The 16,240-nt window shown below is 47.2% G+C and overlaps 3 protein-coding genes across 3 annotated transcripts; 1 reads left to right on the forward strand and 2 right to left on the reverse strand.

Annotated features, from left to right (window-relative positions):
- Window positions 1-5,407: 5,407 nt before the first annotated feature.
- N7508_007303 (uncharacterized protein) lies at window positions 5,408-6,451 on the reverse strand (the record flags this gene model as incomplete). The annotated part of the gene is made up of 1 exon (XM_058465367.1): window positions 5,408-6,451. The coding sequence occupies one exon, from the start codon at window positions 6,449-6,451 to the stop codon at window positions 5,408-5,410; it is 1,044 nt and encodes a 347-aa protein (XP_058317769.1).
- A 2,393-nt stretch (window positions 6,452-8,844) lies between these two features.
- On the reverse strand, window positions 8,845-9,915 carry N7508_007304 (uncharacterized protein; the record flags this gene model as incomplete). The annotated part of the gene is made up of 5 exons (XM_058465368.1): window positions 8,845-9,125; window positions 9,184-9,241; window positions 9,290-9,483; window positions 9,542-9,620; window positions 9,676-9,915. 5 exons carry the CDS (start codon window positions 9,913-9,915, stop codon window positions 8,845-8,847), a joined length of 852 nt encoding a protein of 283 aa, XP_058317770.1.
- A 664-nt stretch (window positions 9,916-10,579) lies between these two features.
- Window positions 10,580-12,236, forward strand: N7508_007305 (Clavaminate synthase-like protein; the record flags this gene model as incomplete). Its single annotated transcript, XM_058465369.1, has 3 exons — window positions 10,580-10,721; window positions 10,805-11,434; window positions 11,488-12,236. 3 exons carry the CDS (start codon window positions 10,580-10,582, stop codon window positions 12,234-12,236), a joined length of 1,521 nt encoding a protein of 506 aa, XP_058317771.1.
- Window positions 12,237-16,240: the final 4,004 nt, after the last annotated feature.

A 16,240-nucleotide genomic window follows, 5' to 3' on the forward strand; every position in this document is an offset into this window, starting at 1 on the left:
GGCCCCAGCCTGGCCTCCGGTCGTCCACTCTATTTTTTGTTGGTTACACCACTTCCTTCCAATGCTCAGCTGGTTGGCCACTGCATGCGGTGCGATTTGGTTCTGTCCATCTTGTCCCTTTTTATCTTCTATTTGACTGTCAATCCTGACCCTCAATTTGTGTTCTTTTCTTTTCATACCTCATCGATCATTTGCAGCCTGCAAATGTCGAGACACCTAGGCCTACTACGGGTGTTACTATATGTCTTTATTGTTTTCTTGTTTTATACCCGTCGTGTACCCATGTTAAGATTCTCGTATCACGTGTGATGGTGGATACATTGTCAGAGGCGCTGTGTCCTATAGCCAATACTGCCCAGCTTCTCTTCGGGGATTCTCATGGGAAATTGTCATGGGAAATTATGTGCAACCAGTTCTGCATCCAATGAGATCCCGAGCACCGTGTTGGTCGAATCGTGAGCGACTGGGAAACCCCGAAGGGTATCCGTAGAGCCATTTTTTACTTTCCATAAATCTTAATCCCGGGCAGTTTTGGATATTTGTCTGTCTGTGTGCATCTTTTGGAGGAAAGTAGATGTAAAATAATGAAGAATCATAATCATCTGCATTTGCGGGCTGGGTGATTTAAAATTTCATGACACCAAGGATGCGGGATGACGTCAGGGGTAATATTTGATACCTGATACACAACATAGGTGCAGCCGATCATTCGAGGGGCTATATCCGCTTTGGAAACATTACTTCGGCTGCTCTTTTGTACATCATTGGCGTATCGTTTATTCTCAAGTTCATATACAGCTGCTTCATCTCGAACTTTGTAGTTCTCCTCTATGAATGCATGAATCTATGCACTTTCTATCACTCTCGGCCACTGCCAAGTTTCTCAGTTATATATACAGCATACTGCGCTCAAACCCGAACATTGATTGGCTTTACCGATATAATATGATGAACTATTGATAAAATAGTTAACGACTTTATCTATTCGCGTCATAATGAAGGTCTAAGTCCTCTTGGGCTTGTCAATACCTCCGTTAAATGACGGCGGCCGTATTGCCTTTGGCGGGACTAGCGATGGACGTTTAAATAAATAGGGTTCCCACTTCTGATAGTTACCCCAACATAAACACAATACAATCACTTATCACAACATAGTCATATTCGCAAATGTTTATAAATCTCCATGCATGATCATACAGTGACTACGCAAAAAATTTTAGAACACCAGCTCCATACCCCCTAATTACATAATATTGCGCTGGTCGCTAACGTGGTTCCCAGCGGGTTCGTCATCCCTGCCGATCCGTCATCCCACCTCAAATCTTCTGCCCCTACCCAACCACCGATCTTTAAACGCCTATTATGCCCCCCAAACGAAGTCAAAAAGCTCAAAAATCCATCGAGCAGGAAGGCAGGATCTCGCTAGCTATCAAGGCTATTCAGAATGGCAGAATTACCACGATCGCTGCTGCTGCTCGCTCTTTTGATGTCCCCCGTACAACTCTTGCAGATCGGATGAAAGGCATTCCTAATCTGTATGAAGCAAGGGGTACAGGCCATAAATTCACGCAACTAGAAGAGGAATCAATTCAGGATTGGTTAATCTCTATGGATCAGAGAGGCGCCGCGCTTACAATCGCGATGTTGAGAGATATGGCTAATTTACTGCTTGAGCACCGCGGAGACAATGCCCCCCAGACCGTTGGCAAAAATTGGCCAACACAATATATTAAACGACATCCTGAGCTCACTACTCGATTCTCTCGCAAATATGACTACAAACGCGCCCTAATGGAAGACCCAAATACTATTATTGAGTGGTTTAACCTTGTCGAAAAAACGATTGCTCAATATGGTATCACTTCGGATGATATCTATAACTTTGATGAATCGGGGTTTGCAATGGGAATCAGTGCGACGACGAAGGTTATTACGCAGTCATTTTACACCGGTCGGAGGGGCGTTTTACAACCTGGCAATCGTGAATGGGTGACTGTTATTGAATCAATTTGTGCCTCCGGACGGGCGCTCCCACCATACGTTATCTTTAAAGGGAAACACTTTATGGTACGATGGTTTGACGACCTTCCAAAGCATTGGGCTCTTAACGTTAGTCCGAACGGCTGGACAAGCAATGAAATTGGCGTTGATTGGCTCCAAAAACACTTTATTCCGCATACAATAAGTCAGACTAAAGGGAAACATCGTCTTTTGGTCCTCGATGGCCACGACAGTCATCTTACAGCAACATTCGATAAGATTTGTCAGGAGAACAACATTATACCAATCTGTATGCCTCCGCATGCCTCTCATCTTTTACAGCCTCTTGATGTTGGTTGTTTTGCTGTGTTAAAGCGCTCTTACGGAACGCGGGTTGCGGAATATACCCGATTAGGCATCGATTCTATCGAAAAAGATGACTTCCTTGATATCTTTCCAGCGGCTCGTGACGACTCATTCAAAGAGTTTATCGTTCAGAATGCCTTCGCAGCTACTGGTTTAGTACCATTAGACCCCGATCGAGTGTTATCAAAGCTCAACATTCGTCTTCAATCTCCGCCTCTACAAGAGCGACCAGTTTCACAAGGTTCAACATCAGGCAGTAATATCTCTACCGGCATCCCTAGGACGACTAAGCAGCTAGAAAAACGCAAATCTAGGCTCAATTCTGGTCTTAGTTCAGCTGCTGATAAGATCTCTTCCCCTACAAAACGTGATCTTCAACAGTTCTACGATATGTCGGTTAAGCTAGTTCACGAGCACATCTTAATGCGGGATGAAATCAAGCGTTTACGGGAGGGAAATAGAAAACAGACGAAAAAGAGGGAGAGATCGAAGAAGCGAATGCCTAATATAGGTAGTTTAACAGAGGTTTTGGATCCTACTACCAATGTTGGTGGTGAGGGAGGTGTTGGTGTAAGATATATATCTGATCATACACCTACTCTAGAATCCCAGGTTGAACCTACACTTCCTATTTTGCCCCCTGTACGTCGGCAAAATACATGTTCTAAATGCGGAGGAAAAGGGCATAGGTTTACTACATGCCTGCAGAAGTTTTAAATCGTCAATTTAATGGTGTTTTGGTTGTTTGAATGGCGTTTGAAAAATGTACAAAATTTGAAGATTTGATGGGGTGACGGACCGGCAGGGATGACGAACCCGCCGGGAACCACGTTAAACCTCCGCCAAAATTCCATGATATTGATAACGATAATTGTTGTGATATGAGGCTAGTGCAGATCAGGAAGGTAGCCGCACCATCGGGATTAGCTCCGAAATGTCTATACAGACAACCAAGTTGATTTACAATCTACTTGGCTCCGTGTTGTATATATAGCCTCATCTTTCCCTCTAGAAAAAAATACAAAATGTACCTCTGAACTACAACAGGTTATCAGCCCGGGAGCAAACACTCGGGTGCCGTTTCTACTCATCTGAGAATCATCTTGACTATCTTGATTATATATCTACCCCGCTTTCATTATCTTTACTATGTCTGCTCTGGTCCATGACTCGCCTGACTGAGCGGTCACGGCCATCGAGCCTCTGACAGATAGCGACAATTTCGCAACCTGGAAACGCCTCATGACCTCCTATCTCAAAGCAAGGCAGGTCTGGGACGTAGTGTCGGGCGACCTTCAGCGTCCCGATTGTCTATTCGCCAAACCTATTACGGCGGATATCCACCCCTTGGTGGAGCCCACCTCAACGGGGCGGTGAGGCTGCGAGCCATTGAAGCGCGCCTCGAAGTGGAGGTCCAGGCGTTCGAGCGCCACCGTGAATGGTTGCGTCACGAAGCCAAGGCCTACCATACTACTTTCCGGCACCTGTCCCCCCACATTTTTGTTGGGGTTACTGGCACAGTACAGGCCATTCAGATCTGCCTTCGGCGGTATATCGAAAACATCACAGGCTCCCCAGAAGGGGAAACTGTTAAAAATGTGCGCCCAATATCACACGTCAATGTTTGAGTCGACCCGTCAGATGGCAACGAAATAACGCCTGTTTTGAGAATACCCCCCATGTTCTTGACAAGAAAGATAGCCTTCGAAGAAGATTCTCCGGCAGATGACAGTGATCTAGCAGGGTGTGTGATCATTCTTCTCCAGCATTTGTTTGCTAGAATCCAGCCCAGCCTTTACCTATCCGCAGTACAAATTCGTTGTCGTTATATCACAATAAATCGTTCCAACGGAGAATGCATCATATTAATCGATTCTGTGGAAAGCGCGTACATAGGACAGTCAATATTACAATTCTCACCTTTAGCACTGTCAGTCTTGTTGCGACGGTCATAAAAATGTGGTTGCGACGAGAGGATGCCCTGCAGCTTGTAGGTAGTCAGTGATTACTTGTAACTCTTTCACTGGTCACAAATATCTTTATTTGCTTATACCATCATGTCTGCTAGATATAGAGTTGGCAGAATTCGATCATCAGATTGACACTCACATGAACTCTAGCCCAGGAGGCACTAGATTCTAGGTCCTTGGCAGTAACGAGGGCTGGGCGCCAGCCAGCACATCAATCAAATTTCCAAACCAAACAATTGAGGCGCAATATTCATTTTGCCCTTCGTCGCCATCCTGCCACTGGTGATTCGGGGGATCTTGTCGTTCCTGCTGCTTCTATGTGGCTTACAGACGTAGCAGAACTCCAGCCATTCAAAAGGCAGCTGGGATGAAGAAACATTGGAATTGACCCGCGATATGTGGCGGTTGATTAATGCAGAGGGACTTTTCCCAAGATAAAGTACCAGGGGATCCAACATGATCAGTTTGATTCGGTTGTGACAGGAACCAAGGTATGGCAAGCTACTGGTAAGATCTACAATGGTAAAATTATCTGACTAAAAACAAAAATGGTCTGAATTTAACAATCTGGTCAGACATAATAACCAAGGAAACACATTTTAGAAATGTCGATTATTCAGTGGCAAAGACGGTAATTCCAAGATAACATCTGGTTTCTTGATATATAGATAGTCAAAGCTTTGCCAAAAGAGAAGAAAAGAAAAGCAAAAGAACCAAGTCTATAACACCTTTAATGCGGGAATTGATTTCTAGCTTCTTCACTTTCGCCTCAAAGTTCTTCCTCAACCTCCACATCACCCTTGTTCAGCCTCCTTGTAGTGATCGTAATTTGCCATGGCTATTCTGTATCTCTTTTCGCTCTCGCCTTTGCTCATGGCGTTCCACTTCCCCGTCTTTTCCACAATTGCCATGTTAGCTAGAACATTTAATTTTTTAGGCGCCTAGTTCTTGCTTTGGCTGCTCCCACCGCTTTCGACTTCGACAACATTCGATCCAGGAGCGTTCTGAGTGGCGGAACGGGACTACTCGACACTACTTGTCTCCTGCTCTTGCTCTTGTTTGAAAACATTAGCCATGTTTCTCCTGAGATGCTAGATCGGCTCTTTGGGTTCGATGAAAAAAGACCCCAATTGAGCCGGTGTGCGAGATCTTTCTGGCTTGATTTTCTCCACCTCGAAGGTAGCAAAAGCAAATGGCAAATGTGAAATCCGTATACCCTCTTTTTTGATCGCCTTAATATGCAGAGTCTCTTGCAAGTTCCAGATTGCGCGGATTCCAATGCTGGCCACCTTCCTGCCCGACAACCGAATCACATCCGTCCTAGGGGTCCAGTTGCATTCGTCAACCAACAAGTACCGGTGCTCTTCCTTGATACCCTTCCATTCGACATTGATCCATGTTCGTGGACACTTAAGGTTGCTCTCCGTTTCATCAATGGCGATGCCTCTAAAACCGGCCATATTTCTTCTCGTATATTGCCAATGTCGATCCCCGTTTGGGGCATTGTATCTAAGCAGGGAAATCCGATTGTGGGACAAATTTTCGAAACCTTCGGTGCTATACGCGCTTGTTCTTCGAAACACGTGCCTAGGGGATTGGGCGGGACCAACCCGAAAAATGAAGAACCGACTTTTCCCTGTGCCGCCAAGCCAGGCTATGTCGCCTGGTTGGGGGTCTTCGTGGCGTTCTTTCTTTTCACGACGGCATTCATTTATGTTCAACTTCTCGAAGTCCACAAAGAGTTGCGGGCCAACGCTTGAATCATTCATTCCACGTGTTTGTGCTCCCGCCGTGCTATCAGAGGTTGACTCGTCGGTGAGTTTAGGTTCAGCGTCCGACATTTCCTCGTCCCTCACCGGGGTCTCATCTGCAGGCCCTCTTTCATCGTGTGGGTCTCCAGAAATATCAGAACGTTGACTTGAGTTTGGTTGATCTGGCTGCTCCCTGTCGGCGGATGGTCGGTCGTCCACGGGTCCTGGTGCAGCAGCACCTTGTTCGCCAGCACCTGGACCCTCTCCGTTGGAGTTTTCCTCTGTTTGTACTTCTCCAAGAAGATTTTCCAGCGTTTCCTGGCGATGTTTTGTAGCCCTGCGCTCAGTCTTGGGAATTTTCTTCACACCAGCATTGGAGACCATAACGTGGATCTTCTATGAGGGTCTTTGTGAAATATTAACAAGGTGCAAGTTATTCATGTTCTGATAGAGATACTTCGAGATATTTATATGCCGAAATGTCAGCGGAGTCCAACTATGTTCCCCTGCTGAAGGAGGTATTTTGCGGCTTGGTCCAAGTGCCTCTATAATATTTTTTTGGTCTTTCTAGAATATGTTCTTATCCTATGGCGTTGACATTCGTTTTCAAAGAGGTAGAATCTTGAGTCCAGAAGGTGTGTTCCAGGTTTGCATAGCCACCGAAATCTGAGGCGGCGTTGACCACACAAGAAACGTGCGAGAAAAAACCAAACCTGCCTACAGTAGTTGAAGGACAGAGGATTGTTTAATCATCGCTTCGTCGTAAATATTGTGTACTATTCAAAACCAGCACAAATATGGACCTAGACCTGGGGCTGAAAGTCCAAATTCCGCTTTTTGCTGGTGGTGCCGCCTGGATGATCATGAATGCCGCAGAATATTTTGTCGTTGGCGTCTCTACATCTGCAATAATTGAAACATCATCATAATTCAACCTGCGCCTGGGGCAATATTCCCAATATTAACGCTCATGCTTGTGTGGCTCAATACAAAAGATCAGTAAGGATTGACGATCTGCTCTGTGTAAATATCCACCAACCTTGGTTTTGGTAAACACCACAAAAGCTGACCCTGGAGAAAGGTGAGCCATTCAGGAACTGCATAGTGGACAGGTCCGGATCCGCTGTCCAACGCTACTTAGGCTAGCGACGTTTTTCTCCACATGCTAGCGCTCCTTTTCCCTAAAGAGGTGCACTGGATGGAGTTACGATTTGTACAATTTGTCCGGGTATCTGGTGAGACTATATCGGAGGAACTGTTCTTCCTGCCGCGGGTTGAAACGGCCCTGGGAAATCTCTGTCGGATACGCAGACAGCTGCTAGACACAGCCACCTGGCATGCTGCCAGTGCAACAAGCACTAGCTTGCGGCCGTATCTTTGGCCTCGTACAGAATCTCTCCCATATTTGTGTCTCTCGAGTCATTCTTCGCTAACTGCGGTGCCCCCAACGCTATCCCTGTACACACTGAATTTTGTACATAATATATCCGGTAATTACAAATAACGTTAATTTAAACACGCGGAAGTGTTGGCCAACGCTTAGGGAACATGTTAAACTTGAACCGGTGACTATCCTATACGCTTATTATCAAAAGTACTCGGACTTAACCGTAGAGGTTGCTTTACATGGAATATATTCCTTGGATTGAGATACCAATTGTAGTACCTGTGTTTACAGGAAAGACGAACAGGAGAGCACGGAATAGGCAAACCCTCATCCTTTTCTTGCAATGTCCGGGGTCTCTGTCAGGTTGAGTTCTGGAAGGGTGGTTCCAGCCGTCGAGTACCCTAGTCAGTCCTTCCCGAGATGATTTCAGTGCGTGCCGCTTGGCTAAAAATATTCAACGATTAGCCCTTCTTTCTGTTGCCGCTCTTATTGCCGGCGTTCTAAAATTTGTATTTCTAAAATTGCTTATAGGTATATATCCTAGACCCAGTTACTAGGACTCCATTCTAGGATCTATAGTATGGTTCCTAGGCACGCTCTTGGTAGCTGCTGGGGATCAAACTTAGAGTTCCTAGAGGACACTTTGTTCTTGAGGTGTTTCTGGGATCACTTGATCCCTACCTAGGAGCGCGTCTGGCGTTCCTGGGCTGTGGTTGGTTCCGGGAGCTCGATCGGCGCTCCCGCAGCCCCACATCTTCTTCCTGGGGCTCATGGGTCGTTCGACTATGGCCCATGGTCCTGACAAGCCATCTGGCTGCCAACTGGCGTCTCCATGCATATATAGGTCACAGGTATTATGATCTAGGTCTTAAGTGCATTATTCATCACCTACTGCCGGCGTCTTATCGGCCGACCATGATCACTATCGACTTTTGAGTGATCGTGTGATCGAATCCACCGCCTCTTCACTCACAACCAGATCGTCGCCGAGTGTCATAAATATAGTGTTAGTGCCATCCTCGATCGCCGCCTGGAAGGGCCACTGCGTGGGCCCGCCCTTCAGCCGATAAGCCAATTACAACAGTCCTTACTGGGACAGCGTGGGTATCTGGCTCAGAACCGTCGTGCCATTTCCTAGTCGCCTCTAGACTATCCTGAGACTGAATTAAACCTAGAATAATTGGGCTAGGAGAGGAGTAGTAGCAAGAGCCAGCTCATATGACGTTTTCCCTTCTATATCGCTGGGGCTCTTCTATAGGACGTACTATGCCTAATTCCCTCTCTATACAATGCCATCCTGTATTAGCTTGCTGCAATAGGTACAAATTGAAACCGCATTCATGTTTAATAAAAGCTTTGCTCAAATATCCATAGCGACTGGCCAAGTATATCAATTTCGATGCTCGCCTTTGCACATGTATGCCTCGAATTCTAAGTCTGGCTGCCCCTCCCAAAAGAGCGTTTCAGGGTCGCTCGAGTTCTCAAATGTATACTTTGCGCTCTCGTCTGGTATAAAGACCTTTGGCAGCCCATTCGCTGCCGCCGCCTCAGCGAGTAACTGACACTGACAGGCGCGCTCCATCAAGGTCATCAAGAAGCATGCCTCCGAGACGGTCGAGCCAACCGTCAAAAGGCCATGATTTTGTAGTACCATGCCCTTGCCCTTTGCGCCTATAGATTCGACGTGTGTCAGTACACACGACATAAATTCAGTTAACGGCCGATGTACCTAGAGCAGCACCAATCCGATTGCCTTCTTCCTCGGTGAGTACAACACCTCCGAAATCCTACAATTCGTCAGCTAAGAACATATGGAATTGGGGCAAGGACAATACCTGATAGACGGCTTGTGCGTCGCCATAGAGGTACGCAGCGTCTTGGGTCAACATTTCCAGAGGTCTTCCGAAAGCGCTCCATGCCATTCCATGCGGACTATGAGTGTGACAGGCAGCTTCGACATCCGGTCGAGCCTTGTGTACAGCACTGTGGATTATAAACCCCGCAGCGTTTGCTGGCCGTCTCGTGTTTCCTAAAAAAAAGTGTTGATTTAGGATTGATAGTACCAGGTCTGGGAAAAGGCGTCTTACCACCGATCGGCATGCCCTCATAGTTGACCAGGATCATGTCACTCGCCTTCAATACCCCAAAGTGCACTGCTAGTGGGTTCTGAGAATTTTAGATGGCCTACTCATTGGTCTTGGTCGGCTGAAGTGTTTCTTACTGTCCAAAATGTGTGCGGGTTCTCTGGGTCCCGAACCGAAATGTGGCCGGCCATACCGTCCGTATAATCCTTTCGTGCGAAGACGCGAAAGGCAAGTGCCATCTGCTCCAGGATCCATTGCCTTTGGGCAGTGAAAGTTGGATGCTGAGGAATTCCTGGAAGGCAAACTCCCTGAGAGATCAATTGCAGAGGGGTCTGCGCGGCATTCTCGGGGGACTCTTGCTTCGTGTTCGAGGCCATATTCAACGTTCTAGTTTGGATGCCGGACATTCTTTCCCAGGTTCTGCGATAGCACAACGTCCTTGAAGACGAAGTTGAGGCAGATCAGTCGTCCTAACAACTGTCCAGAAGATTGCGTACATGGCTCCTCAAATATTCTGAATTCAGCTTGTTGCCAGACCCAATCCCTGCGTGAAGCACGTGAATTATACCAACGCTGCGATGCAAATGTGGGCCGTGCGCCAATCGGCGTCAGGCTGCATTTTGCTTGCCAAGAAAAGCGTATTGTTATTCCAAAAGCAGTTTAGCTCCAGCGGCTATCAATGAAGCCCCCCCCCCGCTGTAAAATCCCCATTCGGCAAGTCCGTACGAAGAACATCATCCATAGCCAATGTCCACAGTGCTGTAAACAGCCCAGCTGATGCACTCCATGACCCACACACCCCGAGAACCCTCAGAACGTGCATAAATTGTGAGGTCGATGATGTATTTGCTGCGGCTCGTACACGTTTTCCTAAATAGGTTAGAGCCATCATCCATTCGCGGTTGTGAGATGCATCTATATCAATGTCGAGGCACATCATTGTCCATTTATAAAATGGATCGCCTCTTTCAAGTGTCGTAGCTCCAATATCTTCCGGTATCCTTGTTTTTGGTAGTAGCCGTACTGACGTGCTTCCCCAAAATGCAAGCCGCTCGCAAACTCCAAGCCGTGAAAGTTTTGGTACTGGGAACACCATTGTGTCGCCGATTCTCAAGATCCCAGTATGTATCACCGTTTCAGCTCCTGAACGCAAGGAACCATAGACCGGACTCCCTGAATGTGAGTGAGTGCTTGGATTCGCATTTACCGGCTTAGACCAAGACTGACAGGCTCTGAGAAAGCCATTGTCCCGAGTGACAGGCTCAGTGGGGGGCAACCACTTCCGTCAGCCTTATTCTGTAACACATACCAGAAAGGTTGCTGATGGAAATTTACCAACTGAGAAGGCGTCCTTGGCAGAAAGACTACCTTCACGGGTATCCATCCCTTTAGACGGGGAGTCTGTTGAATTTTCAGCTGTACTGCTGCGTGACGCATGCTCCTGCCCAGCATGCGTGCACGAGTCTACCAAGCAGAGGCTATTTTCTACTGCGGACATACCCTCTAATGTTCATGCCCGAGCAGTGGAGGTCGACGCTTCATCGGAATCTGCGTCGATCACATGGGAGAACGATGTTCCAGGACATAGTAAGGAGCACGTTACGGAGCTGAGCATGGAAGCTCTTCGGGGTATAGTGCAGTCGGGCCAGGCTCCTGGGTCCCACCAAGACTCGTTCCTGCCTCCGGTTTTGTGGAGCCAAGAGCCTCTTAATCTGCCAGACTACGACTACGACGCGTACATGAAAGATGATCATATGCTGTATCAACTCATCAGACAGCTACGCACCGAAGGCCTGGCCTTTGTGACCAGTATCCCTGGTCGGGAGGAATCTCTCGCTACCATTGCGACTCGGATTGGACCGATCAAGGATACCTTCTATGGCCAAACTTGGGATGGTACGCCTCTTGACACCGACATCCTTGATCCTCATCTAATGCGTTTGACACAGTCCGAACAGTTCCGGCAGCAATCAATGCCGCTTACACCTCGCACGATTTGGATTTCCACACGGATTTGCTGTATTTCCAGCACCCCCCGCATATCCAACTTCTGCACTGCATCCAGTCTGCCTCTTCAGGCGGAGCCAGCGTATTCGCTGATGCGTTCAAGGCAGCGGTCGACCTGTTTCACTCGGACACGGACGCCTTCAATACCCTGGCCACTGTCCCTGTGAACTACCATTACAACCATCCGGATTCAAATGTGTATCACACGACCAAACCAGTCATTGATCTGAGTCCCCTTCGTATCGGAGATACCGTTTACACCCGGTTTCAGGATTATCTGAATGCGATGAAATCCCTCCATGCCGGAGACGCGGGGGTTGAATGGCAGACAGCCGAGCTAGTTGAAAGTCTGCAGAAAGTCAATTGGGGCCCTCCATTCCTCGCACCCTTTTCCAACCACGAATCTCCAATGGATCCGGGAAATTCCGCTCTCTCGGCGTTAAACAGCAAAGCTGACGAATGGCACTGGGCCGCGTCGAAATTCAATGCTCTCTTACAACGACCAGAGTATTTGTATGAGCGCAAGATGAACCCCGGGGAGTGTGTGTTGTTTGACAATACACGGACACTGCACTCGCGACGAGCCTTCGACATGGCAGATGTGGGAGTGCCCAGATGGTTGAGGGGAACCTACGTGGACAAAGATCCCTATCTGAGCAAGCTGCGTGTGTTACAGAACCAGTTTCGGTAGTGGGAAGGGATTAGAGCAACGATAACGAAGTCTGTAAAGAATTGATCCAGAGCGTAGCATAAGATCTTTTGACTTGCTATTAGGGACAGTTGGTATTGTAGGAGCTAACTATGTAGTATATCTATGCTCTGATGGTACGCTCGACCTTGGCCGAATTGACGGATTTCCCCCAGCCAATTCGAGAGAATCCTGAAATTACCTGTACACAGCGGGACCCGGGTGCCCACAATCTGAGAGGCATGATGGGTGTCTTCATTGATCTTTTCATCGTGTTGCGACATGAGGCTGGTGCAGATCAGGAACCAAGCCGCACCGTCGGAATTAAGTCCGAGGTATCAATATGGACAACCCAAGTTGATTTCCAATCAACTAGGCTCATTGCTGTATATATAGGCTCATGTATCCCTCTGGAAGAATAAGTCAATCCATTCCTCTGAACAACAACACTTCGTCCTTTTGGTAGCTGTCGGCCTTATCTGCACTTAGACCTCGCTATGCGCGGGTTTGGGTCGGGTTTACAATTTCTTTACCCGCCCATGGGTAACCCACCGGGGGTTTTGGTCTTTATAAACCCTGTTGAAATATGTCGAACTTCGAGCGGGACAGTACGGACTAGTACAGCAAAGTACTTGAGAGTGTGATACTTGATACTATAGTAGGTGCAGAATAAAAGGGGTTTGGGGCTTACTAGCCTCACAAACACAGGCACAAATCAGGCATACATGATAGCTGAATATCTCCAAGCGCACTAGTAAGAATGTGGTCCACTATACTTGACAAAATATCCCGGTCGCTGAGACAATAATGAGGCTGGGATCACGTGCATACATATATACCTGTTCACCAGCCTACTTGTATCTTAGACAACATGCAACATAACACATAATTAACTCTCCTTAGAAATATGAACACTGAAGCATCACTTATAATCAACAGGTTGGGGTTTTGGGCGGGTTTTGGCGCGGCCTATGTGCACTCATTCCCTCGTCACGTGGTGCCTCCCGTTGTGGGTTGGGGAAGTGAGATAATGCGGGGTTCATAAGCCGCACAGCGTCTCCGATATCAGCACGACAAGGGCGTCCCTGGGCCAGTCTGTGGGCGACAGAGTCCCCATGAACCGCACAAGCGAGCGAACTCGGAGGAAAGCGCCGAAATCTCGAAAGGGCTGTTCGCGATGCAAGTAGGCTGCGGCAAAACCATAGGTAACCGCGGATAACCAAAACCGCAACCGCAAATTTGCGGTTTTGGACCTGATCTGAAAACCGCAAACCGCACTGCGGGCGGCTGTGGTTTTCACTTTGGAAAACCGCGGTTTTTGCGGTTATCCATGGATATTTAAACATTGTGGTTTATCTCTGACTGCATAGATCGTGAACTTTTCGTAGTATTTTGGCGTATCCTCATATAAAATCTCTAGAATAAATATTTGAACCAAATTTCGATCTCTTTTATGAGTTTCGAATATTACAACTTATCAATCTCAAATCCCTCCGGTAGCTTAGGTTTCTTCCGAACCCTTCCTGGCCTAGCCTGCGTCTTCTCCTCAATTGGAATCACCGGAAGTGGGAGACCATTATCAGCATCATCTAGAGCCTCAGAGGTCTTACTTCGACGCCGCTTCCGCTGTATCTGCCTCGTTTGAGCTACGGACTGCGTGGCAGATGACTCCTCTTCTGCCTCATTATCAGATTCATCTGTGTCATCCTCAAATGTACTCTCTGCTTCGCAACCCTCGTCTTCGTTGTCACTGATCGGTTCGACTTCATTGAGCGGCGGAATAGATTTCCTTGTCTGATCAAGCATTGCAACCTCTCCGACCGACAAATAACCTTTGATCATCTCTAGTTCGGTTTGTTCAAGATCAAATTTGGATGAGAAGAGATGAAGCATTAGGCCTTTTATTGTGTCTGGCTTCAACTGTCCCCGACGATAGTGACAGACATCCCGAGCACAATTAAAGAGTCGCTCGACACCAGCACCGCTCGCAGGAACTGAGAGGATATCTCGTGCAATCTTTGCAAGGATCGGATACTCGTGCTCATGTTCCTTCCAGAAGAGCCGAGGGTTACCCTTTGTGAGCCCTGTAGCATCAATTAGCTTTCGCACGGTATAAGTAATGGGAGAATATTTGCCTTTCGCCAAATAACGTGTCAACTCATCTTCCCGCCGATCCACTTCAGCTCGGAGCGCAGTCTCTGGTTCACATAATAGCTCAAGCTCATTTTGAGCGGCATCCACAGTTTCTTGGCTATCAGCCGGTACTGTTTGCTGGCTAAATTGCTGCTGATATCGCTTGAACTCCTTCTGTAGAACCTCCCGGTAATGCTTCGTAAAATCGACTTCCTCCCCTTTCCAATTGTTCCCCCTCCAATCCGCACTTTCAAAGTATCGAAGCTTTTTTGACGGACAAAGGATAGTTGCAATCGCATAGACTATGCCATATGACTCATAGTCCGTTGCAGTGTAGTATTTTAAGAGCTTTCTCTTTGCCGATCGAAGCGCCTGAAGCATTCTCATTTTCCATGGGACAGCTTTACGTTTCAGTTTCTTCTCAGCGTCATCAAGATGGGTAAACAGCCGATTGTAGATACTGAAGACATGGTGAACAGTAACGTCTCTGGTCTTTGATAATACACTAGTAAAATCATAGAAAGGCTTAGTGACCAGAAGCAAATATTCGACTTGGCGCCATTCCTCTTGATCAAGCTTGAACTGAACGTGCTGATATGCTATGCAGTACCGATCGAAGACGGATTGTAATTCCCTGGCACGATTGAGCATGAGGAAGGTGGAATTCCAGCGTGTGCGAACATCCTGGATCGGAACAAGCTTAGGCTCAGTAGTCTGAAGAGTAAGAAAAGCTTCTCTGCGCTGCGGACTAGCATTGATAAAGACAGCGAGCTCTCGAATCTAACGATAATCTGTTAGTATCATCATAGAGAGAGTGCGGCGATATACTCACCTTCTTTAAGGTTATCACAATATCTCTTATTGGCCGCCGGGAGTTAGTCTGTAGTGACTGCATACGTGCATCAGGCCACTCAGACTCCGCTTCCTTATTGGTTGGATGCGCTTTTATCTTTCCAAGTAGATCCTTTAGGCTCAGCTGGATAACATGCGCAATACATGGAATCCGGAAGACAGACGTCTCACTGAGAACATGCGATTGAACCATCTCTTGGACACCTAGCATCATGGTGTTGTTATTCGATGCATTATCCGTGGTAATGGATAATACCCGATCATTGATATTATGCTCCTGGAGTATTTGAATCACCTTCTGACTTAGATGGGCACCGGTATGCGATCCTTGGAGATGCTCAAACCCAAGAAGAACCTCGCAGTAATTCCATTCTTGATCAAGAAAATATCCAGTTATTGCCATGAATGCCTGGGAAAAGGGAGATGTCCAGCAGTCAAGTGCAATTGAGAGATGGCTTCCTTTTGGAAGTTTACTAAGCACATTTTTTTGCTGTTCCCGGACAGTGTCGTCTAAAAGCCGTCTGATAGTCCGCGCAGAAGGAATATCAAGCCGGGATTCAGAGAGCTGGGCAGCTTCAAGGAGGTCTTTGAACTCAGGGTGTTCAATGATCCGAAATGGGAGACGGGCGGTGGTAAGAAAATTGAGAATTTTTCGCTGGAGAAAATCATTGGTGAAGACTTTTGTTGGTACCCGCGGCTAGATCATAATGACATTAGCGATTTCTCTCTATCTCTTCATGAAGCTATGAAACACCTACTAAATTACGGAATAATTGGTCGATTCCTCGCTTCCTTTCCTCTAAGCGACAGGTACCTCCTTTCAGATGTGCTTTAAGCGCAGAGGTCCCTGTACGCTTATGACCTGGATGAGTAAGGGTTGTACAACACCGCTTACACATAACCCTAGGCTCGCCAGTCTTCTCGTTTGCAACCTGTTCAAATTGTTCCCAAAGTACCCGAGGTTTTTTTCCCATCCCAGTGTAAGCTATCGCGGCATTGCGGGTTTGATCCAAACAAAGTGT

Source organism: Penicillium antarcticum (assembly GCF_028974205.1).
Source record: "Penicillium antarcticum strain IBT 31339 chromosome Unknown utg000007l_segment0_segment0, whole genome shotgun sequence".
In the NCBI taxonomy this organism is placed as follows: domain Eukaryota; kingdom Fungi; phylum Ascomycota; class Eurotiomycetes; order Eurotiales; family Aspergillaceae; genus Penicillium; species Penicillium antarcticum.